The 27,226-nt window shown below is 58.9% G+C and overlaps 4 protein-coding genes and 1 long non-coding RNA gene across 7 annotated transcripts in view; 1 reads left to right on the forward strand and 4 right to left on the reverse strand.

Moving 5' to 3' along the window:
• Window positions 1-3,408, reverse strand: LOC135278756 (intestinal-type alkaline phosphatase-like). The gene is made up of 11 exons (XM_064385522.1): window positions 3,225-3,408; window positions 2,573-2,689; window positions 2,346-2,461; window positions 1,949-2,123; window positions 1,638-1,810; window positions 1,415-1,549; window positions 1,254-1,326; window positions 1,037-1,171; window positions 744-935; window positions 515-625; window positions 1-426 (listed from the first exon to the last, which is right to left on the reverse strand). Exons 1-11 carry the CDS (start codon window positions 3,286-3,288, stop codon window positions 164-166), a joined length of 1,554 nt encoding a protein of 517 aa, XP_064241592.1. The 5' UTR covers window positions 3,289-3,408; the 3' UTR covers window positions 1-163.
• A 1,921-nt stretch (window positions 3,409-5,329) lies between these two features.
• LOC135278757 (uncharacterized) lies at window positions 5,330-6,498 on the forward strand. Its single transcript, XR_010346167.1, has 3 exons — window positions 5,330-5,543; window positions 5,754-5,849; window positions 6,096-6,498. It is a non-coding gene; the product is annotated as an uncharacterized LOC135278757 (long non-coding RNA).
• Window positions 6,499-6,510: 12 nt separating this feature from the next.
• On the reverse strand, window positions 6,511-9,896 carry LOC135278755 (intestinal-type alkaline phosphatase-like). Its single transcript, XM_064385521.1, has 11 exons — window positions 9,741-9,896; window positions 9,088-9,204; window positions 8,861-8,976; window positions 8,465-8,639; window positions 8,151-8,323; window positions 7,928-8,062; window positions 7,767-7,839; window positions 7,550-7,684; window positions 7,257-7,448; window positions 7,028-7,138; window positions 6,511-6,939 (listed from the first exon to the last, which is right to left on the reverse strand). The coding sequence occupies exons 1-11, from the start codon at window positions 9,802-9,804 to the stop codon at window positions 6,677-6,679; spliced, it is 1,554 nt and encodes a 517-aa protein (XP_064241591.1). The 5' UTR covers window positions 9,805-9,896; the 3' UTR covers window positions 6,511-6,676.
• Window positions 9,897-10,507: 611 nt separating this feature from the next.
• On the reverse strand, window positions 10,508-13,305 carry LOC135278404 (intestinal-type alkaline phosphatase-like). The gene is made up of 10 exons (XM_064384929.1): window positions 13,065-13,305; window positions 12,786-12,901; window positions 12,536-12,710; window positions 12,264-12,436; window positions 12,057-12,191; window positions 11,908-11,977; window positions 11,657-11,795; window positions 11,355-11,563; window positions 11,096-11,212; window positions 10,508-10,821 (listed from the first exon to the last, which is right to left on the reverse strand). The coding sequence occupies exons 1-10, from the start codon at window positions 13,234-13,236 to the stop codon at window positions 10,535-10,537; spliced, it is 1,593 nt and encodes a 530-aa protein (XP_064240999.1). The 5' UTR covers window positions 13,237-13,305; the 3' UTR covers window positions 10,508-10,534.
• A 1,819-nt stretch (window positions 13,306-15,124) lies between these two features.
• The window catches only part of DIS3L2 (DIS3 like 3'-5' exoribonuclease 2), a 179,853-nt gene continuing 167,751 nt past the window's right edge, over window positions 15,125-27,226 (reverse strand). For all 3 annotated transcript variants that reach the window (XM_064385523.1, XM_064385524.1, XM_064385525.1), the window contains 7 exons: window positions 25,048-25,231; window positions 23,813-23,899; window positions 19,746-19,893; window positions 19,513-19,643; window positions 19,176-19,280; window positions 18,432-18,533; window positions 15,125-15,674 (listed from right to left, as the gene is read on the reverse strand). In XM_064385523.1, coding sequence (XP_064241593.1) covers window positions 15,576-15,674; window positions 18,432-18,533; window positions 19,176-19,280; window positions 19,513-19,643; window positions 19,746-19,893; window positions 23,813-23,899; window positions 25,048-25,231 — 856 coding nt within the window. In that variant the 3' untranslated portion in view covers window positions 15,125-15,575. The remainder of the gene's footprint in view (window positions 15,675-18,431; window positions 18,534-19,175; window positions 19,281-19,512; window positions 19,644-19,745; window positions 19,894-23,812; window positions 23,900-25,047; window positions 25,232-27,226) is intronic.

Below are 27,226 nucleotides of genomic sequence, written 5' to 3' on the forward strand. Positions count from 1 at the left end.
TGTCACACTGTGTGTTTATTTAACCCCACACTACCGCGGATCCGCTGTCCCCAGGGCTGCTGCATCCGGACCAGGGATGCTTCAGAAAGCTGCCTGCAGGTGCCACACCGTGGGGAGGGAGGGAAGGTGAGTGTGTCCCGTGGGGTGGCCTAGGGACACGAGATCAGCGGATGAGGGGCAGGAGGAGGGCAGGCAGGAGCAGGGCCAGGGGGGTGGCGCGGGTGGCAGGGCCAGAGCTCCGCTGGCGGCAGTCGGTGTAGGGCTCGATGCAGGCGGCGTAGGCCATGGCATGGGCTACGTAGGTCTGCTCCTGCACCCCGTGGAAGAGGTGGGCCATGGGGCCCTTGGCCAGGATGGCCACGTCCTCACCGCCATGGGTCTCCGACAGCAGTGGCACAGCCGCCTGTGGCAGGTACTCATACTGCACTGAAAAAGGGAGAGAAGGAAGTGAAGGGAGGCAATGACACCCCCCAGCCCCACCCCACCACCCAGGCCATGGTTTCTTTTTCCTCACTGGCTTTTTCTGGGTCCACATTGGGCCGTTCACCATGTGGGTATCCTGGTCCATTCCCGTAGAGGATCGATGTGTAGTTCTTGCCATCAGTGGTTTTCTTTTGGCCCAGAGCTGGGGAAGGGGCAATGGAGGAGGATGAGGAGGAGGATCAGCCAAGGAACACCCATATCAACCCTCTGGCCACAGTCAGGGTGCCACAGGCAGTACCCAGGACAGGGCAGAGCCCCACCGAAGATGGAGGAGCCACGCAGGGTGTAGCCCCCAAAGGCGAAGACATGGGAGTGGTCAGCGGTGATGACGGTGAGGGTCTCAGCCTCGTCTGTCATGGTGCCAGCCCGCTCGATGGCCGTGTCGAACTCCACGGCCTCTGTCAGGGCCTTATGGGCTGCGCCATCGTGGTGGCCATGGTCAATTCTGCCACCTGCAGATGGGCACCCACTGTGAGCTGGGAACCGACAGCAGCACACCCTACCTCCTACCCCCACCCTGTCACTGGCCCCAGGAGCACGAGCCCCAACTTATCTTCCACAAAGAGGTAGAAGCCTTTGGGGTTCCTGCTGAGGATGGTGATGGCCGCCTCTGTCATCTCGGTGAGTGATGGGTCCAGGGTGGTGTTACGCACCAGGTTGTACTTGGTGTCCCCAGGTTCAAAGAGACCTGAGAGGGAATGTGTTGGGACAACATGAGTGCCTGAGTGTCCCAGTGCCTGTTGGGTCCTGGCACAGGGCTCATTTGTTACCCATCAAGTAATTCACGTTGGGGTCGGCGGCAGCAGCCAGCATCTCTGTCCTGTTCCAGACATAGCGGGCACCCTGTGGGCAAATCCCCCCGGGGGTTAGTGGGTGCCTGGCCCTGTGCCAGGGGCAGTGGGCAGGGGCACGTCCCTGATGCATCACGCACCGGCCGTGCCTCCAGCCACTTCTCAATGAGGTTTATCCCATCCTCGCGTATCCCATTCTGCCGGCTGTCAGCGGGGTACTCAGGGTCCGGCGTCCCCACGGGGGTCATGTATTTCCGACCACCACCCAGGATCACCTGGAGGAGACGAGGTGGATGAAGAGTTAGTGGGGGTGCCCTGAGCGGGGTCTGTCCCTGCTCTCCTCCTCCCGTGCGCGGCGCTCACGTTGATGTCGACGTTGTGGACCAGCTGCCAGGCGATGTCCGTGCAGCCCTGCAGCCGCGCCTCCTGGGGCATGCTGGCGTCCGCGTACCAGTCCCGGTTCACCACGTGGGCATAGGTTCCCGCGGGCGACGCGTGCTGCACCCGCGTCGTGGTCACCACGCCCACCGCCTTCCCTGCCAAACCCCGCTCATCAGGCCCCACCAAGGGCAACACAGCGTCCTCACAAGCAAGCTATAGGATGCTCATGGGGGGAAGCCGTTGTGGCACCCCTTGTTCCCACAGGGTCCCCCCAGCCCTGCATCTCCCCTTACCAGCTTTGCGGGCTCGCTTCATCACTGAGATCACCTCGTTGCCGGCCGTGGTGCTGCACTCTGAGTGGCGGGCGGCCGCGCTTACCCCTATGGTCTGGTAGTTGCCCTTCACGCCACAGAGATAGGCTGTGGCTGTCCCTGCACTGTCAGGGACTTGCCGATCCACATTGTAGGTCTGCCAGGGATAGAAGGACTCAGGGCAGGGGTCTCCAGTAGGATGCCCCCCAGCAGCACCTTGCCACACTCATTCACACACCCAGGAACACATGTGGGATGGGGAGCGACCCCATGCACAACATGTGTGCTGCACTGGACTGCCAGCAGCCCAATGCCTGGGAAAACCCTGGCCCCATGCCCAGGATCACCATTGGCCCCTTTCCAACAGGCTGGAATTTACCTTCGACAGGGCCACATAGGGAAAAGCATCCAGGGCAAGAGGAGTCTCAGGCCCGAGCTTCCCCTGCTGCTGTGCCTTTAGGATGCGGGTGGCTGTGATGGTGGGGATCCCGAATCCTGGGCAGAGAGAGCGTCCTGGTCACACTGTGGACCAGATGCCCTGCACACATCCCACTCAGCAGAGTACTGGCCATGTCAGCCTGCTTGTTGGGTGCCAGCTGGACTCACCATCCCCAAGGAAAAGGATGAGGTTTTTGGCTTCATTTATCCTGGGCTGGAGTTTTAAGGAGGCGTCGATGGCTGCAGCTGCCTGCTTGTACCAGAAGGATGGATTCTCCTCCTCCGCTGGACGGTGCAAACACCCATCAGTCCCTGATCACCAGTGCCTGCATCCCTGGGGCAGCCCTGAGGGGTACCCGGACCCCAGGGATGCTTGTTCCCTGTGCACCCCCATGCTGGAACCTCCTCTCACATGGACCAGGTGGGTTGGGAGCTATTTGGGCTGGGGAGAGACCATGCAGGCTTGCACCGACTGCCTGGGCCCAGGGCCCTGGGGCAGGGAACAAGGGGGGACAGCAAAACAGACATGATGGGGAGATATCTGGTGAGTGGGATAGAGCCAAATCCATGGTAGGGAGTGCTGATAGAGGATACAGGCGCTTCTCCCAGACCAGCCCCCAGCTCAGAAGCAAGCAAGAACCTGGGGGAACATTGGTTCAAAAACCTGAGAAGGGCAGGGGTAACTAAGCCCTGTTAATTCTTGTTCAGCTGGGCAGCCCCAGCTGCCCTCCCCAGCCCTCGTGGCCAGCCAGGCTGACACCCTGCTTGCCTGGGCACCCACCGCAGCCAGCCAGGCACCCGGCCCCGTCCCTGTCCCCACCTGGAATGACAGCGGTGCTGAGCCCTGCGCAGAGGCAGAGGGTGAGGGATGCCAGGAGCTGCATGCTGAGGTCTGACAGGCCAGCGCTGCTGGCAGTGTCTGTAAATCCAGCAGATGTGGGAGGGACTTTGGACAGGGATCAGCCCTAGCAGGGTGTGTGGAGGTGTGTGTCACCACATCTCTGCCGAGTGCAAAGGCCGCGGCCCGGGCTGGTGTCACCTCTTTGGCACAAGGCCCTGTGCCTGCTGGGCACAGATGGGCTTGGGGCACAGACAGATGCGGGGACAGGAGGAAGTGCAGTGCTGGCAGGAGCTCCTGCCTTGGCCATGGTGCTGTGGTGCCAGGCAGGGCAAAGCCCTGTCCCAGGCTGCCATGGGAGCTCTGAGCATTGGATAACGGTGGGCATGGGGAGCACCTGGGGCCACTCGTGCACCGAGCACCCTGCTCTCTTCCCAGCCTTTCATGAGCAATAAATCCACAGATGTGGACTAAAACTCTGCTCCTTGCTCAGCCCCTGATAGGAATGGACCAACCCTCGTGTACTGTGCTCCAACCAGGCAAAGCTGGGGAGGACATTGCCTCCCGTCACCCGCATTTCCTCATCTCCTGCACCCCGGTGCCTCCAGTGCCGGTCCAGGGAGAACCGGGAGCCACAGCCAGCTGGGGAGGCAGGCCCAGGGCAGCACCTCGGGAGGTGACAGCCACTGTGAGCCTTTGCAGGGTGGATAGAGACAAACAACCTGTGTTTATTGCGTGTCTTGGTCCTGCCCACAGCGGGACTCAGCCAGAGCCTCTCAGCCCCTCACCGTGAGGGCAGCCATGCAGAGGGCCAGGAGGACGAGCAGGGCCTGCGGGCAGCACCGTGTGCCATGGGAGGCCCTGCGGGCTGCCCTGCACCCAGGCTCTGTGGCGTAGGGCTCGAGGCAGGCAGCGTAGGCCATGGCGTGGGCGATGTAGTGCTGCTCCTGCACCCCGTGGAAGAGCTGGGCCATGGGGCCCTGGGCCAGCACCACCACGTCTTCCCCACTGTGGGTCTCTGTCTCCAGGGGCACAGCTGCCTGCTGCCTGTAGTCCTTGTCCTCTGCAGGAGGAGAGGAGAAATGAGGCTGGGGCCTGGCTCACTGACATGTCCCGGGGCTGGGGGACAGCTCCCATCACTCCTGCTTCAGTGTGATTTCTGCAGTGGGGTGTTGGGGGGTGTGATTGGGGTTGGGTGTGTGAGATGTGTGATCGGACAGGGTGTATGAGCGGACCAGGGGTGTGTGTGGGGGCTGCAGGTTTCAGCACCTGCAAAGGGGGCCGGGGTGATGAGGGACAAGGGGAGGAAGGCTGGAGGTGGCCGTAGCTGTGAGGGCAGCACTATGGCAGTGTGAGTGGAGGGGGGCTGCTGAAATGAGTTATGGGGAGCTGAGCCAGAGAGAGAAAGAGAGGGGTCATATTCGTGTGTGAGTGTGCATAGAGCAGGGGTAAAATGTCTGGTACCCGTGTAGGGATGGGAGCATCCATGGCTGTGTGTCCAGAGGGGCGAGTTACCTGTGTGCCTGTGTGTGTGTGTGTGTGTGTGTGTGTGTGTGTGTGTGTGCAGGTGTGTGCAGTGTGCCCAGGTGTGTGCACGGCTCCGAGGCTGTGCCTGTGGTTACAGCCCAGCAGGGCAGTGTGTGAAGAACGAGGGTGTCCATGCAGCTCGCCATGCAGGCTGCAGCACAGCAGTGGGGCTGGCCATGGGGCAGCTGGGGGACACCAGGGAGCAGAGATGGGGCAGAGAGTGGTGGCAGCACAGGGCAGGCACTGAGGCAGCCTGTGTGCCAGTCAGGCTGTGGAGCAGGGTCCTGCTCTCTGCCCAGCACTCCCAGCCTGTTGCATGCTGCCTGCCACAGCAGCCCACAGCATCCTGGTCGTGCCTGGACACCTGTTGAGCCACTCCTGACAGAGCTCACCAGACTCATCACACATGAGGGAGGGACATGGTGCCAGTCTGTCCCCGTGCCCCCATCAGCCATGGCCCCCTGTGTCCCAGAGCAGAGTGTCCCCATCCTGGCACATGCTGCCATCTCCCCTGTGCCTGGGGACATGCTGAGGCGGCTCCCGTCCCTGTCACAGGATCCTTCACAACTACATGCTGTGGCGCATCGTGGTGGTGCTGAGCGAGCACCTCTCCACGCCCTTCCGCGACGCCATCCACGAGCTCTCCAAGGAGATGGAGGGCAACGAGAAGCAGCTGGAGCCGGGGAAGATCTGCCTGAGCCAGGCCAACAAGCACTTTGGCATGGCCCTGGGAGCTCTCTTCGTGACATGGGGGGGCTCAAACTGGCCTACTACGTAAGTGTCCCCCCACCCTGGGTGTCACAGCCACGGGCAGCTTGCTTGTACCATCCCTGTTGAGTGGGAAGAGATGCCCCAAACCCTCCTCAGTCCCTGCAGCCAGGACTGAGCACAATCCTAATTGCTGGTGGCTGGGGCCTTGGGGGTGGGTCCAGGGTGGGTTTGGGGAGTAGCCAGGCCATGCTGAGGGCACCCCTTGTTCTCCAGGCCTACCAGAAGTGGGTGAGGGAGCACGGCCCCGAGCACCCCCTGCACCACATGAAATACACACACGACCAGCTCTTCTTCATCGCCTTTGCCCAGGTGAGCCCCTGTGCTCCTCACATGTAACAGCTGTTGGGGCAGGAGGGTCACCTTGTGTGGGGCCAACAGCCCAAAGGGATGGGGAGAGAGCCTTGGGAGACCCAGGGCCAATGGCCAGGAGCTGGGCTCGGCTGCATCAGCAGGTCCTGGGCTTGGGGTATAGAGCCCTGAACGAGCACCCCACACTGTCCTGTTGTTCCTGTGGACCCTACAATAATAAATTAATATGTCCCTCGTGACTTCCAGGGGCTCCAGAGTGACCAATACACTGGATCTCAAAATTCTAGGAAATCCTGCAGCCAGGCAGCATTCTGTCAAAGCAGGGGGAGGACTCCAGTGGCTCCAAGGGGCTGCCCCATGCCAGAAGCCTCCCCTGCACAGTGCCCTCCCTGGCATTCCCCATGCCAGCCCCTCCTGTCCATGCACCAGCCCTGCCCAGGTGGAGTACAGCGGCGCAGCCGGGCTGGGCGATGCCAGCCTGCCTGGCAGCGCAGGCACACAGACACTGCTGTATCTTTGGCTGCTGTTTCTGGTCAATAAAGCACTGGATATGCTGGGTGGCTGCCAGGGGCCATGGCCAGGGGATGGGAGCAGTGGGCAGCACCCCCAGCCCTGCCCACACGGCACAGGCACCCCCAGTCCACGAGCACGCTTGTCCCACCAGTGTCACACTGTGTGTTTATTTAACCCCACACTACCGCGGATCCGCTGTCCCCAGGGCTGCTGCATCCAGACCAGGGATGCTTCAGAAAGCTGCCTGCAGGTGCCACACCGTGGGGAGGGAGGGAAGGTGAGTGTGTCCCGTGGGGTGGCCTAGGGACACGAGATCAGCGGAAGAGGGGCAGGAGGAGGGCAGGCAGGAGCAGGGCCAGGGGGGTGGCGCGGGTGGCAGGGCCAGAGCTCCGCTGGCGGCAGTCGGCGTAGGGCTCGATGCAGGCGGCGTAGGCCATGGCATGGGCTACGTAGGTCTGCTCCTGCACCCCGTGGAAGAGGTGGGCCATGGGGCCCTTGGCCAGGATGGCCACGTCCTCACCGCCATGGGTCTCCGACTCCAGTGGCACAGCCGCCTGTGGCTGGTAATCGAACTGCACTGGATAAGGGAGAGAAGGAGGTGAAGGGAGGCAATGACACCCCCCAGCCCCACCCCACCACCCAGGCCATGGTCTTTGTATCCTCACTGGCTGTTTCTGGGTCCACATTGGGCCGGACAGGGCCAGGATATCCTGGTCCATTCCCGTAGAGGATCGATGTATAGTTCTTCCCGTCACTGGCTATTGTGGGTGCCAGACCTGGGGAAGGGGCAATGGAGGAGGATGAGGAGGAGGATCAGGCAAGGAACATCCGTATCAACCCTCTGGCCACAGTCAGGGTGCCACAGGCAGTACCCAGGACAGGGCAGAGCCCCACCGAAGATGGAGGAGCCACGCAGGGTGTAGCCCCCAAAGGTGAAGACGTGGGAGTGGTCAGCGGTGATGACGGTGAGGGTCTCAGCCTCGTCTGTCATGGTGCCAGCCCGCTCGATGGCCGTGTCGAACTCCACGGCCTCTGTCAGGGCCTTATGGGGTGAACCTTCATGGTGACCACGGTCGATTCTGCCACCTGCAGATGGGCACCCACTGTGAGCTGGGAACCGACAGCAGCACACCCTACCTCCTACCCCCACCCTGTCACTGGCCCCAGGAGCACGAGCCCCAACTTATCTTCCACAAAGAGGTAGAAGCCTTTGGGGTTCCTGCTCAGGATGGTGATGGCCGCCTCTGTCATCTCGGTGAGTGACGGGTCCAGGGTGGTGTTACGCACCAGGTTGTACTTGGTGTCCACGGGTTCAAAGAGACCTGAGAGGGAATGTGTTGGGACAACATGAGTCCCTGAGTGTCCCAGCGCCTGTTGGGTCCTGGCACAGGGCTCATTTGTTACCCATCAAATAATTCACGTTGGGGTCAGCAGCAGCAGCCAGCATCTCTGTCCTGTTCCAGACATAGCGGGCACCCTGTGGGCAAATCCCCCCGTGGGTTAGTGGGTGCCTGGCCCTGTGCCAGGGGCAGTGGGCAGGGGCACGTCCCTGATGCATCACGCACCGGCCGTGCCTCCAGCCACTTCTCAATGAGGTTTATCCCATCCTCACGTATCCCATTCTGCCGGCTGTCGGCGGGGTACTCAGGGTCCGGCGTCCCCACGGGGGTCATGTATTTCCGACCACCACCCAGGATCACCTGGAGGGGACGAGGTGGATGAAGAGTTAGTGGGGGTGCCCTGAGCGGGGTCTGTCCCTGCTCTCCTCCTCCCGTGAGCGGCGCTCACATTGATGTCGACGTTGTGGACCAGCTGCCAGGCGATGTCCGTGCAGCCCTGCAGCCGCGCCTCCTGGGGCATGCTGGCGTCCGCGTACCAGTCCCGGTTCACCACGTGGGCATAGGTTCCCGCGGGCGACGCGTGCTGCACCCGCGTCGTGGTCACCACGCCCACCGCCTTCCCTGCCAAACCCCGCTCATCAGGCCCCACCAAGGGCAACACAGCGTCCTCACAAGCAAGCTATGGCATCCCCACTGGGGTGAGGCCCTCAGTGTGGCACCTCTTGTCCCACAGGGTCCCCCCAGCCCTGCATCTCCCCTTACCAGCTTTGCGGGCTCGCTCCATCACTGAGATCACCTCGTTGCCGGCCGTGGTGCTGCACTCTGAGTGGCGGGCGGCCGCACTCACCCCTATGGTCTTGTAGTTGCCCTTCACACCACAGAGGTAGGCTGTTCCTGTCCCCGCGCTGTCAGGGACATGTCTGTCCACATTGTAGGTCTGCCAGGGATAGAAGGACTCAGGGCAGGGGTCTCCAGTGGGGTGTCCCCCCAGCAGCACCTTGCCACACTCATTCACGCACCCAGGAACACATGTGGGATGGGGAGCGACCCCATGCACAACATGTGTGCTGCACTGGGCTGCCAGGGCTGCACATATAGGATAACCCTGGCCCCATCCCGGGATCACCACTGGCCCCTTTCCAACAGGCTGGAATTTACCTTCGACAGAGCCATGTAGGGGAAAGAATCCAGGGCAAGTGGGGTCTCAGGCCCGAGCTTCCCCTGCTGCTGTGCCTTTAGGATGCGGGTGGCTGTGATGGTGGAGACCCCAAATCCTGGGCAGAGAGAGCGTCCTGGACACACTGTGGACCAGATGCCCTGCACACATCCCACTCAGCAGAGTACTGGCCATGTCAGCCTGCTTGCTGGCTGCCAGCTGGACTCACCATCCCCAAGGAAAATTATGAGGTTTTTGGCTTCATTTATCCTGGGCTGGATTTTGAAGGAGGCGTCGATGGCTGCAGCTGCCTGCTTGTACCAGAAGGATGGATTCTCCTCCTCCGCTGGACGGTGCAAACACCCATCAGTCCCAGATCACCAGTGCCTGCATCCCTGGGGCAGCCCTGAGGGGTACCCGGACCCCAGGGATGCTTGTTCCCTGTGCACCCCCATGCTGGAACCTCCTCTCACATGGACCAGGTGGTTTGGGAGCTATTTGGGCTGGGGAGAGACCATGCAGGCTTGCACCGACTGCCTGGGTCCAGGGCCCTGGGGCAGGGAACAAGGGGGGACAGCAAAACCAGACATGATGGGGAGATATCTGGTGAGTGGGATAGAGCCAAATCCATGGTAGGGAGTGCTGATAGAGGATACAGGCGCTTCTCCCAGACCAGCCCCCAGCTCAGAAGCAAGCAAGAACCTGGGGGAACATTGGTTCAAAAACCTGAGAAGGGCAGGGGTAACTAAGCCCTGTTAATTCTTGTTCAGCTGGGCAGCCCCAGCTGCTCTCCCCAGCCCTCGTGGCCAGCCAGGCTGACCCCCTGCTTGCCTGGGCACCCACCGCAGCCAGCCAGGCACCCGGCCCCGTCCCTGTCCCCACCTGGAATGACAGCGGTGCTGAGCCCTGCGCAGAGGCAGAGGGTGAGGGATGCCAGGAGCTGCATGCTGAGGTCTGACAGGCCAGCGCTGCTGGCAGTGTCTGTAAATCCAGCAGATGTGGGAGGGACTTTGGACAGGGATCAGCCCTAGCAGGGTGTGTGGAGGTGTGTGTCACCACATCTCTGCCGAGTGCAAAGGCCGCGGCCCGGGCTGGTGTCACCTCTTTGGCACAAGGCCCTGTGCCTGCTGGGCACAGATGGGCTTGGGGCACAGACAGATGCAGGGACAGGAGGAAGTGCAGTGCTGGCAGGAGCTCCTGCCTTGGCCATGGTGCTGTGGTGCCAGGCAGGGCAAAGCCCTGTCCCAGGCTGCCATGGGAGCTCTGAGCATTGGATAACAGTGGGCATGGGGAGCACCTAGGGCCACTCGTGCACCGAGCACCCTGCTCTCTTCCCAGCCTTTCATGAGCAATAAATCCACGGATGTGGACTAAAACTCTGCTCCTTGCTCAGCCCCTGATAGGAATGGACCAACCCTCGTGTACTGTGCTCCAACCAGGCAAAGCTGGGGAGGACATTGCCTCCCGTCACCCGCATTTCCTCATCTCCTGCACCCCGGTGCCTCCAGTGCCAGTCCAGGGAGAACCGGGAGCCACAGCCAGCTGGGGAGGCAGGCCCAGGGCAGCACCTCGGGAGGTGACAGCCACTGTGAGCCTTTGCAGGGTGGATAGAGACAAACAACCTGTGTTTATTGCGTGTCTTGGTCCTGCCCACAGCGGGACTCAGCCAGAGCCTCTCAGCCCCTCACAGTGAGGGCAGCCATGCAGAGGGCCAGGAGGACGAGCAGGGCCTGCGGGCAGCACCGTGTGCTATGGGAGGCCCTGCGGGCTGCCCTGCACCCAGGCTCTGTGGCGTAGGGCTCGAGGCAGGCAGCGTAGGCCATGGCGTGGGCGATGTAGTGCTGCTCCTGCACCCCGTGGAAGAGCTGGGCCATGGGGCCCTGGGCCAGCACCACCACGTCTTCCCCACTGTGGGTCTCTGTCTCCAGGGGCACAGCTGCCTGCTGCCTGTAGTCCTTGTCCTCTGCAGGAGGAGAGGAGAAATGAGGCTGGGGCCTGGCTCACTGACATGTCCCGGGGCTGGGGGACAGCTCCCATCACTCCTGCTTCAGTGTGATTTCTGCAGAGGGGTGACTCCTGAGCCTCACAGTGGCACCAGGACTCTGTGTGGCATCCATGGCCATGGCTGTGGGATGCTGTCCCCAGACACCCTATGCCTCCACCCAATCCCTGCAGACTCATTGGTAATCTGTCCCCAGCCACCCCATGGCTCTGCCACATCCCCAGTAGTCCGGTACCTGCAGCAGGGAGACTGGCAGCTGGCCGGGCCCCGTCACGGATGCTGTAGCCAGGACCATTGCCATAGAGGATGCTGGTGTAGGCTCGCTTGTCCTTGGCTTTCTTGGGGGCCAGCCCTGGCACAGGGAAAGACATTGTCACCCCCTGTCCCAGCTAGGTACCCCTCCCCAGCTACCTGCCTGGGCAACCTCAGCCTCCCGTGGGAGCAACAGGGTGAGGTGGAAAGAGGGATATTCATAGCCCCTCTCCAGGACCCACCAAAGATGGAGTTGCCACGTGGTGTGCTGCCCCCAAAAGTGAAGACATGGGAGTGATCGGCCGTCACCACGGTCAGGGTGTCAGCAGGGGAGGTAAGCTCTCCTGCCCGTGCCACTGCCCGGTCCAGCATCACAGCCTCCATCAGCGCCTGCTTGGCCCGGCCACTGTGGTGGCCGTGGTCGATTCTGCCACCTGCACAGGGAATGTGGCTGTCACCCTCTCCCTGGGCCCCCTGGATGGCTACCTGCTCCCAGGACCTACATCCCACCTCAGCCCCAGCCACACTGCCCGCCTGGAGCTACTCATCTTCCACAAAGAGGAAGAAGCCGTTGGGGTTCCTGCGCAGGATGCGGATGGCCTTTTCTGTCATCTCCACGATGGAGGGGTCTGTGGACGTGTTGCGGTTCAGCTCATACTTCATGTCCTTGGGCTCGAAAAGACCTGGGGGAGGAGGGTGAGGGGGTCCATGCCAGGGCTGCTTTGTGCCCCTGACGGCACCTCAAGAAAGGGGAGGAGGAAGCATTGCCGTTGGTGCAGGCAGGGATGCTCCTACCCATAAGGTGGCTCACAGAGTCATCTCTGACCGCATCCAGGCCCTTCTTGTCCCAGACATAGCGGGCACCCTGCCAGCGAGAGCACAGCCAGTGCCAATGACACACACCCTGCGCCTGGGGTGAAATTTTCTCTTCCCCCGCACACTACCTGCTTGGCACTCAGCCACTCAGCAATCAAGTCCCGGCCGTCCTTCCTGGTGCCATTTTGATCTGGGTCCTCTGGATACTCGGGGTCCTGAGTGTGCTTGGGGGTCATGTACATCCTCCCGCCGCCCAGGATCACCTGCCGGGGAGCTCAGCAGACCCTCCCAGTGCTCCTGTGCCCCCTCCCTCCCGCTCCCGCTCCCCAGCTCACGTTGATGTCGGTGTTGTGCACCAGCTGGTAGGCGATGTCCTTGCAGCCGTCCCGCAGGGCCTCCTTGGGCATGTTGGCGTCAGCGTACCAGCTCCGGCTGGCCGAGTGCGCGTACGCTGCCCCGGGGGACGCGTGCTGCACCCGCGTGGTCGTCACGATGCCCACAGACTTGCCTGCAGCGTGGGCAAGGGTTTACACGGAGTCCATCCAGCCCTGCACGGCACCGGATGGCCGTGCCCGGATTTCTGACAGGGTTTCCCGCTGCTCCGTACCCGCCAGCCTGGCCCGGTGCAGGACAGAGTCCACCTCATTGCCAAAGGTGGTGTGGCATTTTCCATAGACGGCTGCCCCGCTCAGCCCCAGAGTCTTGGCGTTGGCCTTCACCCCACAGAGGTAGGCAGTGCCCGTGCCAGCGCTGTCGGGCACCTGCCGGTCGATGGTGTAGGTCTGGAAGCAGGACAGGTGCAGTGGGGTCTCAAGCAGGGGCAGCAGGAGTGTCCCCCCCAGCCCGGCCCCACTCACCTTGGCCAGGGCCGTGTGGGGAAAGGTCTCCATGGCCAAGACGCTCTCCTCGCCTGAGCCACCGGCCAGCTGCCCCTTGTAGATCCGAGCTGCTGACATGGTGGACAGCCCCATGCCTGTGGCCAGGTTTAAGTCACTGGCGGGCAGGGGGCAGGACCAGGGACAGCTCTGCCCTGCCCAGGCACTGCCTGAGGGCTTGTCCCAGCCCCATCTTCTCCTCAGCCACATCCCCTGGCTGTTGGGGAGCTGCAGGGCCTGGCAGTGACCCAGGGCACTCACCGTCACCCATGAAGAGGATGATGTTTTTGGCCCGCTGTGCTGCAGGCTGCAAGGCCAGGGCCAACTCCAGCCTCTTCCTGGCACCTTTATTCCAGTAGCCCGGGGTCTTCTCAGCATCTGGAGGTGAGAGCAGAGCTGGGAGCCTCCAGGTGCACCCCCAGGGGTCCAGCATGCTTATCTCTACCCAAGGTGAATTTAGCTGCTATAAGCCTCCCCGAGATCAGCATGGTCTTTTGCAGACCATCATTGCTCAGAAACTACCTGCAGAAGGGAAACTGAGGCACAGCTTGGCAGGGAAATCCTTGCGCCTCTTGGCAGAGTGGATGAGGAGACTGAGGGTCAGCCACAGCGAGTGTGCAATGGCTGGGTAACCATGGCTGGCTGTAGCTGTTGGGACACTTTATCCAAAGTCAGGGATGGGGGTTGGGAGCAGCAGGGATGGGGTGGGGGCAGGGCCTGCTCTGGGGGAAGTTGAGACCAACCCATTCAGAGGTCGTGGTCTCAGAGCACCCTGAGGTGGCTGTGAGGGTTCCTGCGTGCTGGCATCCCAAGGGGAAGTGACATGGTCCCTGGAGATCCCCAAGGAAGTGACACCAGCCCCAGCACCCCCCACCAGAGGTTCTTACCCCGCTGTCCAGCATGCTCCCTGTCTCCAGAGGCTGCAGTGGCGAGCTGGGCCAGGCAGCAGAGGAGAAGGCAGGTTCCAGGGAAAAGCAGCTGCCCCATGCTGCCCACCCCGGCTCCCTCCTGGAATGCTGCCTTGTCCAGGGTGAGGGGACAGCCCTTTATGGCTCTTCCCTGTCCCGTGAGACGATGGGCTGATAACATTCATGGACTATCTCCCAGCACACTCAGGGCCCTCCCAATGCCCTCGCCCCACCCTGGGGCCATCCCTGCCCCCCTCCAGCAAGGCAGGACCTCCAGCCTGTCCCTGAGGACCAGGGCACCTCTGGGCCCCAGCTCCCATGGGGGCGGCTGCTGGTGGGACCCTGGGGAGTGGGAGGGAGAGTGCAGGGCAAAGGGCTGTTTTTGCAGACAGGCTGAGCTGGGCCAGGCTGGATTTGCCTGGTTTCTCCTGAGACAAACCCGAGGAGGGGGACACTGGGCTGAGGGGTAGGGAGTGGACATATTGGCTTTGGTGTCAGTGTCCTCTGGTCCCCCGTCCCAGCAGTCACACCCTGCCCATCAGCTCCTGGACAGCTGGTGCCTGACACACTGCGTGCCCTGGGGCAGCCCATGCCAGCACACTGCACAGCAGGGCCCCTGCTGTGGGCAGGGAACAGCCCCCTGTCACCCCCATCAGGTGACATCCACCCGTGACTGCAGCAGGCCATCTGGAAGGATGCTGCATGAACACAAGTCCTGGGGACTACAGGTGTCATTGATGGCTTCAGCAGCTCCAGGAAGTGTGCTGTCCAGCCCTGACCTCCCATCCTGACCCAGGCAGTCGAGGTTTGGCCAGCTCCTGGCTCCTGCAGATGGCTGATGTGCTGGACATGGCTGTCAGCACTGATGGGGCAGAGTGATGCAGGGCTCCCTCCCTGCCTGGCACAACGGATCCATTCCTTCTTGCCAGATGTCAATCCCTTCACCAGCCACTGCCTGTGATGATGTGGAGGCTGCCAGAGCAGCCGACGCCCCCAGCACATCCCCACAGTGTGGGTGGGGGACATGGGGACAGAGAGCAGGCAGAGGTGGCGGGAGATGGCAGAGGTCAGTTGGTCAGTGGGGTGCTGGATGCAAGGACGTGGTGCCATAGGGTCCCTGAGCAGGGCTAGGCTGCAGGCCAAGGTGTGAGGGACTGGAGCAGACACACAGGGACTCCTGGAGAAGTCAGAGGGACTGAAGGAAAACCTGCGGGATCAGGAGCTGGGAACACCTGCCCTCATCTCCCATCTTTTGGCCAAGCATATGTGAGCTGGGACAGGCAGTGAGGCCAAATTCCATAATGCCTGGGAAGTGGCAGGCAGAGGAAGGCAGGAGGCTCCCCAGAGGTGAATTACTGCTGGGATCCCCCAGCTGGGGGAACATGGAGGGCACAAAATAAAACCTGCACGAGCTCCACACACAGCTGCTGACCGACTTTATTACATGACACACAACCCTGCAAGAAACCCTCCTGCATGGCCCCATGGCTGCATCCCACTGCATCCACATCCCACTTGGGATGGTGGAGCCAGCCCCTCTCTGCTCCTGGGGACACATATCCCCTCTCTCAGCCCTCACCACGGGCACTGAAGCTGCAGATAGACACCACTGCCTTAAAAAAAACATTAAGAAAGCATCATGCTAAAAATACCCAAGAGTAGAAATGTTCTGCCTGGGGCAGGCTCAAGCCCTTAGCCCTGCTCCCAGGCAGAGTTAAAATCCAAACCAGAAATAAAACCACAATGGTTTTAAGACTCAAAATCCCAAAGTCCTTGTGGGTCCCTTCTGTCTCCAGCAGGTGCTGGAGCAGGGCCTGGGAGATGAGGGAGCATCAGCAGTGGGGAGCACACACAGCCAGGGCTCTCACTTGTCCAAGCTTGGCCTCTTGAGCAGGGCACTGTACTTGAGGGGGCCACCATCTGCCGTCAGCACCACCTCCACCAGCGTGAAAATGGTGATCACCTTCATCAGGGGAGAGAAAGAGAGAAAAGAGAGTTCAGGCAGCTTGGAATCACACCAAGATTTGCTTAAAGCTGTGTTGGCTTTTGCTGCCTCCATCAGTGCACCCATGAGGAACCAAGGAATAGGGCAGGGTGGATTCAGACAGCTCTGCTGGGGTCCAGGGTGCTCCTAGGGCTGCAGGCAGCATCCTCAAGGGCAACACCACGAACTCTGACACCAACCAGGGCACCCAAACCAACATGAATGAGCCTCCCGAAACATCCTCACTTATCCCAGCCTGATCAGGCCCCACTCTTGCTGTCCACACAGTCTGGGAAGAATTGTGGGCATTTGTGCCCTTGTCTTGGGGTCCCAATCTCCCCTGAAGGCCACCTGTGCCTGCCCTCTCCAGCCGCAGAACCACGTCATCCCTCAATGGAGCTTGGCCAAGAGCCAAGGCTGAGCTGCAGGGAGAAGGGTTTTCCACATGATGCTGAGCATTTCATCAGCATCCCACAAGGAGGGAACACCCTGCCTGTGCTCCCACAGTGAGAGGAGAGCCAGGAAGGGAGCACAATAGATAAGAGAGATGCAAGGGAACAAAGACCCCAGAAAATTAATCCCTCCTGCTCAGGAACTGCGCTGCTGCTGCCATCTCCCTGCTCCTGTGACCCCAGCTCTTCCTGGGATTGTATGGATGAGAAGTGGGAAGTATTGATCTGGTCTGTCCTTGAGGCACAGTTAAGGGGCTGGCTGGGACATTGGGAAGGGCTGTCCTGGGGTCATGCACAGGCATTTGGGGACTCTGCTTGCTGGAGCCTGTCCCCAAGCCCTGTGCTGTAGCAGGGCTCACTGGGGCCATTTGCTCAGGGCTGGCCCCACGAGAAGCAGGCTCAGAGCTACCATTGTAACCTTGTCCAACCCTTCCCAGCTCATCCAGCGCCGGCTGCTCCAGATCAATCATTCAGAACAGGAAAATCTCATTGAGACAAATGTACCAAAGTGGCCAGTGAGGAGCAACCTGAAGGAAAATCCGATCACAACTGGCTGGCAGAGAGCTGTGGGCTACTGAGCATCAGCCCCTGCCTGCCCCAGGCAGCTGCAGTGCAGGGGGTGGTGTTCAGGGGAAAGCCCCCCACACCTGGGGGAGTCAAAGGGGGAGTATCAGGATTCTCCCTTGCAATCCTGCCTTATCCCATTGCTGAACTGCTGTGGAACAGCACAATTTGACACCAAATCCTCCAAGTCTTAGATCCACTTCTTACTCCACCCCTGAGTGATGTCCACTGAGACCCTGATCATCTGGAGATCAGAGAGAAATGGGGGCAACATCTGCCCTCTGTGGCAGGGCCAAACAGCCAGCCCAGACCCCAGCACACCTTCTCACTGACATCCTTCCCTGATGCTCCCACTGCCTGGCCAGGCTCAGCTAAACCAGGAGGAGTTTTAGAGACCAAGGGCTGGGGCCAGCTGGGGAGCTGGGGTGCTTGGTGCTGTGGGGTGTCCAGGTGACATCTACCAGAGTTCAGCACGACTCACAGGAATCTGGCTCATCCCAGGGCTGCAGATTTATAAACTCAGGGATGTGCTGGCTTGGAGGATAGCTCAGAGCCTGATCCTATGGGAGAGCTCCAGTGTTTTCTTAGAAGGTGTGGAAGGTTTGTGGAGGAGTTTCCTCTACCAGCTGTTTGCTTAACCAAAATGGGCCCTGCTCATGCTGGGGCATAATTTTTCATCAGTTCCCTGCTAGGGTGTAAGTGATCCCTACTCCTGTAGGAAAGGGGGAACTGAGGCCACTCCAGGCTGCATCCACAGGGCTTCTCTGAGCCAAGCTGAGAGAGGAAAGCTCAGCTTCAAAGGGAGGGAGGCCTGCAGAAATGTTTGCAGAGCCATATCCAGCTCTGATCACATCCACCCTGGGAAGAGAAGGACTCTCCAGCACATGCATCACCCCAGCTGGGAGGGTCAGCCCACTCTGTGTCAGGAAACCTGAGTGGGCAAGGATGGCTTGTGCTGGGCTTGGATGGAATTAGGGCTCAAATGCAGAGCCCCTGGAGTGGTGCAGGGACAGGCTGGGATTGAGCCCCTCAGGCAGAGATTGCAGCAGTCAACACAGCTGGGGTTTTACAGCCATGCCAGACAAAAGCTGGCAAAGAAGCACCACTTAATCAAGCCAGACAAATGTGATTGCTCCACTTGATTGAGTTACCAAGTTAATAGATGACAGGGACACAAGAGAGAGATTTCTAGATGCTGTTAAGCCATTTGAGACTGCATCTCAGGAAGTCTGATTTTAAAAATGTCTCCTAATTGAGGCTCAACTCTGTCACAGGAATGGAAACCCCAAGAAAAAGCCATGTCAGGGGCAAAGAGTGCCAGGATGGGGGGAAGGGTCTGGACAAGAGCTGCCTTAAGCCTGATCTTACTTAACATCTTAATTGATGATCTGGAAGGAGGAAATAAACAGCATGTTAATTCAGTTCCTGGAAAAACCTGAATTGGGAGGCAGGGCACACAGCAGGCAGGGCAGAGACTGAGGGCTGTGGCGGGGTCAGATTGTGAGGGCAGTGATGGGACTGGACTGGATAGCAGAGGAGGCTGAGGTTGAAGCTGGGCTCACTGGGAAAGGGACACAGATAGCAAGACTTTGACACCCTGCGAGGCAAGTCCTGCCTCCCAGACCTGTCCCTGCAGGCATCACAGGACCCACATGCTGCCCACAGCCTCCATGCCAGCCCCATGGTGTTGTGAGCCTGTCCCATGCTGTGGAGATCTTACCTGGGGCACAGATTCCTCCTCCAGCTCCTCTGGTTCCCACAGCAGTGTCAGCTCTGGCTTCTTCCCTGCCTTCTGGAAGCGGAAGTCCACCAAGGGCAGCGCCTGCAGGCAGGGAGAGTGTTGGGAACCTGCCCCCCCAGCTCTCCTCCACCTTGCCTGGGGCTGAGGCTGCCTCTGCAGCTCTTCAAAACTGGGATGCAGCAGCCCGTGAGCCTGAGCCTAGCACGTAAATCAGAGGCTGCTGCCATACACCACCAGCCCATATATCACACTCTATGTCCTGTTTAAAGATGTCATTGCCAGACATATAACCAGGTTATTAAGAGAGGATGCTGTCACCAAGTGCAGGTGCTGGCCCACAGCACTGCTGTCACAGCCCCAGATAAACCAGCTGATTAAACAGAATGAAAACCAGCCTCGCTCCCTGTCCTCGCTTCAGATCCATGCTTATCTCTGCTCCCCTGAATCTGCCTTTATTCCTTTGTACCCAGCATGTCACAGGGAGAAGCTGATCCCCAGAGGCTGGGCTGATCCAGACCCCCCAGTCCCTTGTGCCTGCCTGGGCTGAGGGATGGAAGGCAAACTCCAGGAAGGTTCCCTCTCCTCTGGCTGGCCAGCTTGGGCACAGCTCTGCCTGTTGCAGGACTGGCACAAAAGGGCACCAGGACAGCTACTGCCTGCAGTGATGCCAGGCTGCTGTGGCAAGGCAGCGTTGGCACTGTCTCACACTGGTGAGGTACTTACATTGCAGTAGATGCGCTTCTGGACTCCAAACTTCAGCACCAGGACATCAAAGGCCTTGCTCAGGACACCCATTACCATGGCTTCTGACTCCAGAGGACCACATTCCTGTCAAGAGACAGGGCTGTCACTACACAGCAGATCTCATTCAGCAATCCCCAAGGGGAAACAGTGTCTCCAGGTCCTGGAATCCATCAGTGGTGGTTGCTGTGTGTCCTCTCACTGTTTGCCTTTCCTAAAGGCAAGTGGACAGACACAGCCCCCTGCCCAGGTGCACATAGGCTGGGCCTTCACAGAGAAATGCAGAGATGCTGTGCGAGAAAATAGCCTTGGGTCTTACCCTGACAAAGACAGAGAAGAAGAGGTCAGCACTGAGCTCCTGCACCCTCTTGGAAGCCATCTTCCGGTCATTGCAGTGATCTGCCTGCTTCTGGATGGCCTCTTTCTCCATTTTGATGGGGGATCTGGCACCTGCGAAGGGCACAAGTGACAACAACATGCCCATGCTCCCTCCTGCTAGAGAGCCAGGCGGTGGCCCTGTCCCAGGGCCAGGCCCAGGCGAGCAGCACGCACCGAGCGAGGCGGAGAGCAGGCGGTGCACCACGATGTCGGCGTAGCGGCGGATGGGGGACGTGAAGTGAGTGTAGAAGGGCACGTTCAGGGCGTAGTGGTGGAAGAGGGTCTCGTCATCCAGGATGCCGGTGCAGAAGTAGAGAGCCATCTGAAAGGGGGAGAAACCAGGGAAGGGTGTGAGCAAGGGTGGTGCCATGAGGCTGGAGGGGTCTGGCTCTGCGAGACACCTTCTGAACCCCTCCCTGTCTGCTGGTGGTCCTTCACCTGCTGCTCCGTTTGGGCTGCACAGGCACTGCAGAAACTCTGCACAGAATAAAAGGGGCAAAGCCACTGCTGGGAGCTGCTGGCTGCCAGCTGTCCCTGCCTGGCCCCAAGGACTGCATCACCTTTCACATCACCCATGGGTCTAAGCAGCTTCCTGCATCTGCTCAGGCCCCGGGCTCAATTGCCTTCCTCTCATCTTCCAGGAGAGAGCCCAGCTTGTTCTGTGCCCACATCAGATGCTCTTTGGTGCTGGGTCTGGCTGCAGGCTTTACACACCCACTGTGCTTGCCTGGAGAACACTGGGGGCAGGTATGAGTGGCTTCCAAGGAGGAGAGACAGCCCTGCTGTTATCCCTGCTGCTCCATTCCACCAAGACAGCTGGGGAGCTGAGTGGCTGACCCGCCCATCCAAACCAACACCAGGGCAGCAGCAGCACCCCTGCTCAGCAGCCTCTTCAGCAGGAACCGCTCCCGTGTCAACCCTGCTACCCCACAGGTTACAGCTTTTATTTTTACATCTGTGAAACACCAGCTCTTGGGGCTGGGAAAACACTGGGGGCTGGGCCCAGGCGGGGAGGGGAGGCTCTGCAGGTCAGGGGGGTGGCGGCGGGGTCACAGCACAGTGGCGATTGAATGAACCCATTTAAAAATAAGAGCAAGTGATTTTAAAAAAAAACAGGAGTAGCCAGCTCTGATTACAGAGCCGTCCTGGGATCCTTGGTTTGGGCAGCTGTATCCTCCACTCTGCAGGCCAGTGGCGCAGCCAGCTCCTGCTGAGCAGCAACGCACTGATCCGGGCAAGTAAATAGAGCAGGTTAAAAAAAGCAGCATCAGTCCCAGCCTTATTATGAGACCCAAGAGCTGGGATAGGAGCTGTGGTGGCTGCCAATTTCCACAACCCAGAATTAAATTGTTTCTGATGGACTCCACGAAGTACGGTCTCCACTCAATTAGCTCAGCTCCCACAGAATGAAGCTGGGCAGGGAGACACACTGAGCTCCAGAGGCTGCTGGGGGGGGAGGAGTGCCCTGGTGCTGACAGACAGCACAGAAGCACAGGGAGCTTTCAGGCACTTCTGCCAGGCTTCTGGGCAGAAGGCAGGAAAGTCCATACAAAGCAAGTCAGGCAAAAAGCAGAGCACCAGTCAAAATCCCTGCTTTGAGAAAGACACTGGGAAGGGCTTATCCCTGCCCTATGCCCAGCAGTGTTTCAAATTATACCCTACCTTTTTTAAAGTTAGAAAAGATGCTGAAGGTCTTGTGCTGCTTGCTGTTGTCTGGGGCACTTTGCCTTGATTAATATACTGGCCACTGTGGGGTCCAGCACCATTTTGGACACCCTTTTGGCAGCCCACGACCCTCATTTACATTTGCAGCAGCTTGAGTATCCCAGCAAAAATACTCCCCTAGGCCATGGCAGGGCTGCAGCTTGCAGGGAGCCCAGTCCAGTGTGTATCTGACACGCATCCTCACCACTGGGACAGCACAACCCATCAGCCTGGCATGAAGCAGATGTTTTCTCATTAACAGATTTGACTCACAAGAGGTCTCAAATCCCCAGTTTGCTGCAATCCCCGGAGAACTGCAAGGAGCTTGGAAATAAATCAGCCCCAGCCAAGCAGGGGCAGCTTTGCTTTCACGGACAGATTGAATCCCCGAGTGACTGAGCCCCTGAAAAATGGTGTGTCGCTGCTCCTTCATCTGTTACAAGGCTCCTGGCATGCCAATCCAGGCATTCCCTCAGGCACACACATTACCAGTTGCTTCCCATCTCCCTCCTCCTGCAAGAGGCTGATGTCTTGACCACCAGCACGCAGTGAAGAGGGAAGACACAGGCTTGGCAGGACCAGGGGCTAAACCTGTGGACAGGTTGTTTAGGCTGATTTAGCTGCAGCCTTGTCCCTGAAGCATCAGCTTTATCACTGGGAGCTGTGACATGTGCAGGGATACAGGTGACATCTCAGTGCCTCGCTGCACCATCTGTCACAGCAATGGCCCAGCCCTCACCACCAGCCTGGGCCCCTCAGAGGCTGTGCTCTGCAGCTGCCAGCACTCAAATCTGTCCTCTCCCCCATGAGGGACCATGACATCCAGCAGGATGGGGCTGGTTCTTCCATCTGCTCTCATGATGGTGGCAGACAGCAAAAAATTGCTCCTCTCAGGAAAGCTCCTTCCTCCTGGAAGCTGTTTGCCCCTTTCCAAGTGTTTTGCCTGTAATGGGAGTGTGCCAGGCAGCAGGTTTGCCACGTATGGGTGGACTGCACAGCACACCTGAACACACAGGCACCTTTGTCTTCTGATGACAGAATGAGACTAATTCCTGCCAAAATCATGTCTTGTGGAAATATCTCCTTTAAAAGTGCATCTTTCTCTGTCTGATATCTAAGCTGTACAAGACTTCATCTTCAAAACCTTGATAGCTCTTTCATGTAATGAAATCTAACATATTCACAAGGCTAAATCCTAATGAGACCCACTGTGTGGTATCTGAAAGCACTCCCACCATTTCTCCAACCACAGTCTCAGGAAACCACAACAGCAAGATCTCAGCAAGTCCATGAGTCCCCAAAAGCCCATCTCCCCCTTAGTGCCACTGCAGAACTTTCTCCTTCCTTATCCATCCTGCTCAGCAGCCAGGCTTGCTCCATGTGCTGCTACTGGCAAAGCCCAGCCTTGTGCCACAGTCAGCAGCACCAGAGAGGGACTCAAAGGAACTTATGTCAGCAATGCACCTTCCACCAGGAAAGGAGGATGTGACAGAAGGGACCAGGGTAACCCAAAGCAGGATATGGAATCTGGGACAACACATCCAGCTCCAAAGGACACTCCCTGCTCTTTACAAAGCAGCCCTCCTGAGCTGGACACACACGAGAGGGTGATTTACTAAATGGCCTCATGCCCCAGCCTCAGTTGCAAACAAGCATTAAGTCCCGGAAACACAGCAGGACTTCAGGCAACTGCTAATGAGTAAATGAAGCAAATAAGCTAATTACCAGAGTGACAGTCAAGTGAATGATGTTGGGAAGATGATTCATTCCTGCAGCGATAAGCAGGCCACAGCAGAGAGATCATTTCAGGAACGTGCCCCGTCTCCCCACGGGGTAGGACTTTCCTCAGAAGAGGTTGTGCCGTGCCCAGTTGCAAATGCAGCTCATGCCTCACAAAAACTTTTTATGATGGTGATAAACACCCAAGTAAGTGTCCTGAGCTACAGATGCACCAAACATGACAACTGGTGTGAGCAGCACAAGCCTCCATTGCAGAGACTGTCAAAAAAAACCACCTGGGCTGGGGGGAGACTGAAGGGTTTCCAGAACCTTCCTTCTTCCAAGAGCAGGTACCAGACTGTGCTTATGACCAGCTGCACACCCTTACTCTTAACTCCTTCTTTGGACCAATTGGGATACCATGATGTGAAGAAATGGCACAAACATGAACCATGGAGCCCACCACCAGCTGTTCACAGGGCTGGGTCCTCGTGAGTCTGCTAACAGCCCTCATGCAACTTCAAGGGTGAAATATCCCAGCCAGTAATTACAGGGACACTGTGGGCAGTGAGGAAAGACTCAGCCAGACTTTGCCATCCAGTTAAGCTTTGCTGTTCAAGGGATACTCCCACTGCCAGCTGTACAGGGCTGGAGGCACTGGAGAAGCTGCTGGCAGACCTGCAACACCACATTCAGTATTCATTCACTCCCTCTGTGTGCAACAACCAGCCTGGCAACTCAGAAGGGGTGAGGGTTGAAGACAGAGCCACAGCAGAAAGCTACAAGCAGACATGCCTGACAGCACAGCATTGTCTCACCTGCATGGGCCTGGAGAACATGTAGGTCAGCACTTCTTTCCTTGCTCTGGAATATTTGTCAGCACCAAATGTTTCACTTAAGCTTTTCTGGAGGAGAAAAGAGAGAACATTCAGTGTTGGCATGGTCTGGTGGTAAAGGGACCCAGACAGACCTTACTGGTGCTAACAGCAGTAACTGGTGTGTTAGCAGCCTGTCAAAGCCAAATTCTCCTTTTTCCTGAAAATCCCCTTGTAAGCCAAAGGGTGCACATGAAACTGGGCTTTGCTGTGGTCCCAGCAGCCCCAGTAGGACTGCATACACAGTCCTGAGCACTGGCTCTCTTCCTGGGGTCAGTGGCAGGGAGCACCAGGGCATGGGGACTGCTGCCTCTGCCCCCAGCGTGACAGAGAGGCTGTAAACCCTCCCCTGACCCGTGCCTGGCTCCCATCCAGCTCCTGAGAACTTCAGCACACGGACTAATGGGACTCTGGGGAGACATGGATATGGGAGGTCACTGCCTGGGGGGAGCAGTGAGGAAGGGCTGGAGGGTTCAAAGTGCAGCAGAGGAGCTGAGTGAGCAGCCTTGCATCTGCTGATATAGGCTGGGCACAGCCAGCAAGGAGGGAAAGCAGTCCCAGCTGATGGAGGGGCGTGCGGGAGGCTGGCGGGGATGGGATTAATGGAGGATTATCCACAGTCCAGTTGTGGTGAGTAAAGAAAATCCTGGAAGCTGCACGGTGCTGTTCAGCTGGAGTTCAGCCTCAGGACATGCTCAGCAGAGGAGTGGCTGGATACTGGCGCTGGCTGCACCTGACCTTTCCCAGCACTGCTCTCCAGTCCTTCCCAGTCACCCCACTCCCCACCCTGCCCTCCCTGAGACCTGCAGCTGCCCAGACAGAAACAGCCCCATGCAGACCTACTTTCCTTGTGCTCTGGAGCAAATTCCCTGCCTAGGACCTGCCCAGAGAAGGAAATACAGGTGTCCCAGTGAGTGCTCCTGCACTGAAACATCCTTCCCATTGCAGGGAGGGCAGTGCAGGGGTCACTTCCAAGATCCTTCCCACCCTGCTCTAACCTCTGTGCACAACAACAACGGGATCAGTACAGTGAGGGAGGTGTTTTGTTTTGGCATGGCATAGCTGTCAGCTGTGCTTGGGCAGAGAGGGCCAGGGAATAAAGCACAGGCTGCCACGAACACGCCATCACGCAGCTGCCCACCCGTGGCCCCACGGCCCTGCCAGGCCAGCGCACTCACATGCAGGGTCCCCGCGCTGCTGAAGTCGATGTCGAGGCCGACTTGGTTGCAGAAGTCCATGAGGTCTTTCAGCAGCTTGGTCTGGGGCGGGGGGTGGCGGCGCAGGAAGGCCTGCTCGGGGAAGGAGCGGTAGATCTGATGGGCCACGGCCATGTTTGCCAGCAGCATGAACTCTTCCACCAGCCTGCGGCACGAGAGAAACAACCCCAGGCCTGGGTTACACAGGGGAAGCCCCTGGGAAGCCAAGCCAGTCCACAGTGATGGGAACTAATACGACACAGGGGGACAGGGGAGCAGCTTCTAGCTGCTGACATAAGCACAGATTAGCTGTGAGACTGCAGCAAAGCCCCCCCAAATTCTCACTCTCTAGTGGAGGTTTCCCCAGGGACTCAGAGTAAGCTGTCCTGCTGGCGCAGACAAGCAGAAGTCAGTGATAAATTGACAGCTTAAATTAGGATAAAATAATCTCCCTTTAGGTCATTTTATCTCCTGAAACGCTTGACAAGCAAAACAAACGCCGTGCGAGAGATAGCACAGAAAACAAACACACATCTCTGTCTTCCTGGGCCAGAGCAAACAGCGTCCTGCTCGCTCCCCCATCCCCAGCTCAGCATGTGTGGTCAGGCCCAGGCACCAAGCCCTGCCCCACGCCAGCCTGCCACCCACAGCACCACACAGCACTGTCCCCAGGCAGGACAAGCCACCAGCGCTGCTCCAGCAGGGCTGCCTTTGGCATCCACGAGATGCAGGGAGTCCACAGGCTCCTCCACACAATCTCCACAGTGCTGGGGTGTTCCAGCTGGGGTGAGCCCCTCACTTTCCATCTCTGAATGTACATACATTGAATGGAAGCCTCTGGGGTTGCACCGTGAAACCAGTCCCAGCACTAGAGACCATCTTTGGTGTGTGTATGGGCTGTGCTACCAGTGGCAGGGCTGTGCCACAGGGGACTTGTTTAACTGGGCTTGATAAGCAAGAGATGTGCTTAACTGGGCTTCCTGCTATTTCCTTCATGTATTCCCAGGGCTCCTAACTGGTGCTAATTGCCAAAAAAGATAATAGATTTATAGAAGTAACCTCATCCTCCCAGCAATGCCTGAGTGAGCTATTGCTGATTGTGCCAGCTCAGCCTTGTTGCTCCTGCAGGCAGAGCAGTGATTTTGCAGGACTGGCTGGGGGACCATGGCTGCAGCCAGTGTTCCTGCAGCTCCCAGCCCTGGCCACTGCTGGGGAGCCTGGCCAGGTGAGATGTGCAGGGTGCTGCTCTCCTGGGGTATTCCTACAGCAGTCATACATTCTCAGCCTGGGAGTATTTGCCAAGAACTAGAAAGAGAAAGGAAATAAAGACAAGCCCGGAGGAGAAATAAGCACCTGACAGTGATCATCAGCAGTAGAAATATTAGTCTTTAATGGGAAGGAGCTCCCTTATTAAGAGCCCTGTGGATTCTCACAGAGGGTTTTGTGCCAGAGGCCAACACTTCAGGCCCCACAGGGAGGGCAGGAGGGACATCCTGGCCCAGGGGCAGTGTGGGCAGGGCAGGAGCAGCACGGTCTAAATGGGAATGGGCTGCCTGCCCTGTCCCCTGGAACATGTGCCCATGGGGACATGCTACCAAAGGCCAAGGGCTGGGTCGCAGGTGGGCAATGCTGAGCAGGGTCAGGACTCCTGAGGGGCCACTTCCAAGAGGGCTGAGCCAGGCTCTTGCTGCTCCTGTGCAGCAGAACCGGCAGATGGCAACCTCGGTCCCTCTATGGCCACCGGCTCCGGGGGGCCCGGGACAGCGTGGCCCGGGGACACTGGGCACTCCGGCCGTGGGACAGCCAGTGGCAGCCAGCGGGTTACAGCATGGCCATCCCTATCTCCTGAGAGAGGGGACACGCCACCCTTACCGAGCAGCACGCGGGGAGCACTTGCCTGAGGACAGGACAGGTGATGCCAGCCCATGAGAAGCCCTTTCTGCCCGAGCCAGGTCCCAGCGAGGCACAGAAAACAGGGCAGACTGCAAAAGGCTGCACCTCTCCTTCCCATGGGCTTTGGAGCAAGCAAAGAGGGAGGCATTTCCAGCATTAGTCTCAGCTACACAGATGCAGGCTGGGGCAAAGGCTGGCCATGGAGTCCCCCTGCATCTCCCTTGAACTGCAGCCTCTGTGGAAGGAGATGCAAGCCCATTTTTAAAGA

Source organism: Passer domesticus, chromosome 11 (assembly GCF_036417665.1).
Source record: "Passer domesticus isolate bPasDom1 chromosome 11, bPasDom1.hap1, whole genome shotgun sequence".
Lineage (NCBI taxonomy): Eukaryota > Metazoa > Chordata > Aves > Passeriformes > Passeridae > Passer > Passer domesticus.

Bases quoted from the DNA above. Each gene is read 5' to 3' on its own strand.
- LOC135278756 (XM_064385522.1), bottom strand. From the start codon at position 3,288: ATGCAGCTCCTGGCATCCCTCACCCTCTGCCTCTGCGCAGGGCTCAGC. The intron at 1,172-1,253 runs GTAACAAATGAG...ATTCCCTCTCAG, and splicing joins CAACGTGAATTACTTGATGG to GTCTCTTTGAACCTGGGGAC. The intron at 427-514 runs GTGAGGAAAAAG...TCCCTTTTTCAG, and splicing joins TGTGGACCCAGAAAAAGCCA to TGCAGTATGAGTACCTGCCA.
- LOC135278755 (XM_064385521.1), bottom strand. From the start codon at position 9,804: ATGCAGCTCCTGGCATCCCTCACCCTCTGCCTCTGCGCAGGGCTCAGC. The intron at 8,063-8,150 runs GTGAGCGCCGCT...CGTCCCCTCCAG, and splicing joins TCCACAACGTCGACATCAAT to GTGATCCTGGGTGGTGGTCG. The intron at 6,940-7,027 runs GTGAGGATACAA...TCCCTTATCCAG, and splicing joins TGTGGACCCAGAAACAGCCA to TGCAGTTCGATTACCAGCCA.
- LOC135278404 (XM_064384929.1), bottom strand. From the start codon at position 13,236: ATGCTGGACCCCTGGGGGTGCACCTGGAGGCTCCCAGCTCTGCTCTCA. The intron at 11,796-11,907 runs GTAGGAGCATCC...CTCCTCCCCCAG, and splicing joins CTCTGTGAGCCACCTTATGG to GTCTTTTCGAGCCCAAGGAC. The intron at 11,213-11,354 runs GTGGGTCCTGGA...TCCCTGTGCCAG, and splicing joins ACGTGGCAACTCCATCTTTG to GGCTGGCCCCCAAGAAAGCC.